General features: G+C 35.6%; 1 protein-coding gene across 1 annotated transcript; it reads right to left on the minus strand.

Annotated features, from left to right (window-relative positions):
* Window positions 4,310-4,827, minus strand: LOC104789458. Its single transcript, XM_010515152.1, has 2 exons — window positions 4,464-4,827; window positions 4,310-4,335 (listed from the first exon to the last, which is right to left on the minus strand). Exons 1-2 carry the CDS (start codon window positions 4,825-4,827, stop codon window positions 4,310-4,312), a joined length of 390 nt encoding a protein of 129 aa, XP_010513454.1.

Consider the following 5,543-nt stretch of genomic DNA (forward strand, 5'->3'; position numbering starts at 1 on the left):
CATCTGACTCTCAGATTCCTACGGAAGTAAGAATTTGTTTCTTACTTGTAAATTAAATTTTAGGGAAAGTAGTCTTAATTATGTACTAATGCTTACTAAAAACGATTTGTATTTGCAGAGTGGTGATGGGATCCGTCCGACTAACAATTGTCCCACTGAACAATATACATCTGAGACTCAGATTCCTACGGAGGTAAGAATTTGTTTCTTATTTGTATTTTGAATGTTAGGGAAAGTATATTTAATATGCACTAAAGCTTCCTAAAAAATGAATTATATTTGCAGTGTGGTGATGGGATCCGACCACCTAACAGGTCTACCACTGAACAAAAAACAGTGCATGTGGCTCTGACTTCTGAGACTCAGATTCCTAAGGAGGTAAGACTTAGTTTGGTACTTGTATTTTGAATGATCGGGAAAGTATTCTTAATCAATGTACTAAAAGCTTCTAATGTTTTTTTCAGCAATCATTGATTGAGTGTGTACAATTGCTGCAAGAAGTTGAAGTTAGGTGTGAGAACAAATGGAGCAAAGGAAGAGTGCGAGCAATTCTTGATACAGGAATCGGTGTTTCATGGACAAATCAAAGAAAGATGAATTTTTTGGAAAAGAACAAATACTGTTTTTCCATAGAGAAAATGAAGGTGAACTAAATCAGAAAGAGAAGGAAGGTGAACCAAATCCAGAAGTTTTAACTGCTGAGGTAAATGTAATGATTCTTAGAACTTTTTAAAAATATTCTAACACATTATATTGACAAGTGAAATAATTCATCTCCAGTTCTTTACTCCAAGCGAAAACCAAACGGAGGAGGTCACCCAAACCGAAAAGCTCGAGTCAGAAACTTAGATGAACCAGAAGCTCGATTCAAAAGCTCAGATGACCCAGAAGCTTGATTCAAAAGCTCAGATGACCCGGAAGCTCGATTCAAAAGCTCAGATGACCCAGAAGCTCGATTCAGAAGCTCAGATGACCCAGAAACTCGATTCAGCTGTTGATGTAAGTTTTATTATACAACTTTTTCCTGTTATTTAATTTTTTAGGAAAGTCTTCTTAAGCTAATAAAGTTTCTAAAACATTTTTTGCTTGTAGGGTGATGAAGAGAACCTTCCTCATGAAGGTGGTGATGAAGAGAACCTTCCTCAGGAAGATGACAATCAAAGTCATCATGTGGATGAAGGTGAGAATCTAAATGATGGACTTGATAAAGAAGAAGATGACGAACAAAGTCATCATGTACCTGAAGGAGTAAGCCCAAATGATAGAGTTGATCAAAAAGAAGAAGAGCAACAGAATCCATCATTCGATCTTAAGTGTTTTAGTTCACCTGAGGTATGTTAATTTAATTCAGTTTTTGTTTTTTTATGTATAAATAATTGCTGATTTTTGAAAAAATAAGTTTGTTTCTTTGTTACATCTTGATTTCAGGAAAAAAAGAGAAAGCTGGATAAGGAAGATAAAATTGTTATTCCAACAAAAAAGCAAAGGGTTGATGGTGATGGTGTGAAGCATGTTCCAAGGAGAAGCAATCGGCTCACAACTCCATCATTTTCAACCGTTACTCCATATAAAGCACCAAGAAACCCTGCCACATCTGCTATTCATCCAATGTTCAACCCTTTCCTCTCTCCAACTTTCAATGACATTGAAGAATTAAATTCTTGGAAGAGCTCAAATATCAGACCAGGGTTAGTGTGATGTTTTAACAATTCTCGTCAATTCTCGTCAATTTTCTTGCATCTAATTATCGTCATTTTGATAATTTCAGAGTGATAACAAATACAAAACCATTCACCTCACATTGGTTAAATTTTCTGGGAAGACCAAAGATGAATTTGCAAGAAACGGTAATTTCGGAATGCTATCCTGAATGTCATGAATGCTATGAATGTCAGATTATCAAATATAATCGTGTCTATATCAACTAATACACTAAAAGTCTTTTTCTTCTTTTAAATGTAGCATATTGATGCAGCTCTGGGATTACTTTGGTTGAGAATAAACCAGGATCCTGTTTATTTTCACAACAAGAGACTTCCCAAGTCAACCTTTGTGAGGCCATACTTCTTTTCAATTTTGAAAGCTGCATACTTCAATTTCAAGAAGGATAACTTTAAATCACAATATGTGTTTCCAAAAGAAGTCACTTATATTGTGAGTGGGAAGTTGCCTTCGGTTTGTCTTCCTACTAAGAAGTGGCAGGATCTCGATGGAGTTTATGGTATTGCCTATAACTCTAAATACAAACAGTCATTGGTATAGAAATAAGCTTCAAGTCCAGGAAGATTACTCTTTTTGATTGTCGAACTCATGAGAGTAAAGGTAACTTGATGAAAACTCATGTTAAGCCAATTGCAGGTAAGAACTTATTTGATTATGATGTGAATCTTATGCTTATGATATATTTCTGATAACTATTTGTGTGTATTGCAAAGATGATACCTTATCTCTTAGGCACTGAAAGAAACAGAGGAACAGTTGATCTGTCTCCATTTACAGTCTTGTGCCCTAAAAGGTTCTTTTGTCGCATTAAGACTGATGCAAACTTTGGATTATTCATTCTTAAAATGGTGGAATGTCACTCAATGGGCGTAGAAGAGATGATGAGTAAACTTCAAGAAGAGATTTCAGAAGATATAAGAGCCAAGTTATGCTTTGATATCTATCATGATATCATACTTATGAAGATTTTGAGATGTTTAAAGGTTGATTTTTGTTTTCAGATTTTAGACTTTTCTTTGGATTTATAAACTTACAATGGATTTATTGGAAACATATGTTGTGTGTTTTGGTATTTTGATTTGAATGTTAAAGATAATTAGTAAATGGTGTGTTTTGTTAAACTTTTCTTATTTTGGATGGTATTTGTACAGATTAGGGAAAGAATGAAAGTTATTTAGGAAGGATTTAGAGAAAATCAGGATGACATTCCTCAAAAAAAGAAAAAAAAGGATGGCATTCCTCAAATGCGCATCCAGAGGGTTCAAACCCTCAACATCAAGAATTTACAAGTAGGAGAGTAACCAGTAGGCCAAAGTCTGTTATTCGGGAATTAGTAATAACCTTTAATATATATGGTCAAACATTTAGGATGACATTCCTCAAAAAAAAAAGAAAAAAAAAGGATGGCATTCCTTAAATGCGCATCCAGGGAGTTCAAACCCTCAACATCGAGAATTTACAAGTAGGAGAGGAATCAGTAGGCCAAAGCCTGTTATTCGTGAATTAGTAATAACCTTTAATATATATGGTTAAACATTTAGGATGTCATTTAGGAAGGGATTACAAAAAAAAGGATGGCATTCCTCAAATGCGCATCCAGGGGGTTCGAACCCTCGACATCGGGAATTTACAAGTAGGAGAGTAACCAGTAGGCCAAAGCCTGTTATACCGGAATTAATAATAACCTTTAATATATATGGTCAAACATTTATGATGGCATTTAGGAAGAGATTACAAAAAATAAGGATGGCATTCCTCAAATGCGCATCCAGGGGGTCCGAACCCTCGACATCGGGAATTTACAAGTAGGAGAGTAACCAGTAGACCAAAGCCTGTTATACCGGAATTAATAATAACCTTTAATATATATGGTCAAACATTTATGATGGCATTTAGGAAGAGATTACAAAAAATAAGGATGGCATTCCTCAAATGCGCATCCAGGGGGTCCGAACCCTCGACATTGGGAATTTACAAGTAGGAGAGTAACCAGTAGGCTAAAGCCTATTATTTGATTATTGTTGTAAGACTTTAAAATATATGGTGAGATATTCAGGAATGGTTTTTACAAAATCAGGATGGCATTCCTCAAATGTACATCCGGAGGTTCGAACCCGTGACTTCGCGAATTTACAAGTGGGAGAGTAACCAGTAGGCCAAAGGCTGTTATTCGGGAATATGTTATAAACTTTAGTATATATGGTGACATATCAATTATGGCATATAGGAAGAGATTATAAAAAATGAGGATGGCATTCCTGTGTGCCATCCAGAAGGTTCAAACACGCAACATCGACTAATTACAAGTGGGAGAGTAACCAGTAGGCCAATGCCTGTTATTCGAGAATTAATTATAACCTTTAATATATATCATGAAATATTTAAGAATGGATTAGGTAAAGACTGAATGGTATTAAGGAATGGTTAAGGTAAAAAACACACACACCCCAGAAAGAAACACTCACCACACACACAATAGAGATTGAGAAACACATTTGTTTAAAAATTATAATATTCAGGAAGGACTCCTTGAAATTCAGGATACCCTTCATGGAACTGTCTTACGAATATCAGTATGCTATGAAGTTTACATCTGTAGACTGTAGAGTGTTCCTGGATAAATCTAGTAACAATTGTTAAAAATTAAATGCATAAAAATTATCATATTGGAAATCTGCAAGTACTTTTATTATGTCCTTCATTACCACATCTGTTGCACTTATGACTTTGACATTTAGAACCTGGTATACCAAACTCTCCAACTGATCTCTTTCTCTTCTTTGGCGGTCTCCCACTCTTTATCCTAGTTTGTGGTGGAGCACAGAAGTATTCAGCTACAGAATCTGGAAATACCCAATTCTTCACATCTCCACTTGGATGAATGCTCTCAGCATATGTTTTAGCCCAAATATCTGTCAAATAGAAATGATCAACCAGTTTGTATTCATCCATGTTTGTACGCTTTGCAGCAACAATGGCGTGAATGCAAGGTATCCTTTCAATGTCAAAGAAATGGCATGTACAATTTAGGTGAACAACAAACTTATTCCTATCATCTTTGACCTCAAACTCATGTTGATCCACTTGAAAAACATCTAGTTTCATTGCCTTACTGAACCTTAATATTATCTCATCTGTAACATTTGGTGTAGCACGCTTGTTGTGTTTGGCAGCTTTTTCCCGTCACTCATGAAACCATGATGTAAGGGTTATCCTGATTTTCTCAAGAAGTGAAATCAATGGCAGCTCCCGATGATCCTTTAACATAGAATTCAATGACTCAGCAATGTTGGTTGTCATAATATTGTAGCGGTTATATGGTGCATAAAAACGAGCACACTTCCTGAAATCAGCTTCTTCTAAATACTTGGCCAGTTTTGGATTAGAATTCTGTATATCCCTAAAAACACCTTCAAACTCATGAAACGTAAAAGCATTAGCTGCTGATTCGACAAGAGGCAAGAAGCTTTTACTCTTAAACTTTACTTTGATGTTGTTTTTGAGATGAAATTTGCAAATGCCTTGATGGGATGCTGGATACAATTCTGAGATTACTTTTTCAATGGATGAAGCACGGTCAGAAACAAATACCAAATCTAGGGCATCAGGGATGATAGTGAGCAAACACCTAAAGAACTAATTCCATGCAATATCATTTTCTGAATCAACAATGGCAAATGCTATCGGGTATAAGTGATAATCTCCATCTTGTGCAGTAGCTGCTAGCAAAGTTCCCTTATACTTTCCTTTTAGGAATGTACCATCAACAGCAATCACTCTTCTCATTAAAGAAAAACCTCTAATCGTCTGGCCAAATGAGA

Source organism: Camelina sativa, chromosome 5 (genome assembly GCF_000633955.1).
Source record: "Camelina sativa cultivar DH55 chromosome 5, Cs, whole genome shotgun sequence".
NCBI lineage: Eukaryota > Viridiplantae > Streptophyta > Magnoliopsida > Brassicales > Brassicaceae > Camelina > Camelina sativa.

What these genes read in the sequence shown, in the direction of transcription:
- LOC104789458 (XM_010515152.1), bottom strand. Translation starts at nt 4,827, where the DNA reads ATGAAACTAGATGTTTTTCAAGTGGATCAACATGAGTTTGAGGTCAAA. An exon ending in TGGAGAGTTTGGTATACCAG is followed by an intron (nt 4,336 to 4,463) that starts GTTCTAAATGTC and finishes AGATTTATCCAG; the next exon opens with GAACACTCTACAGTCTACAG.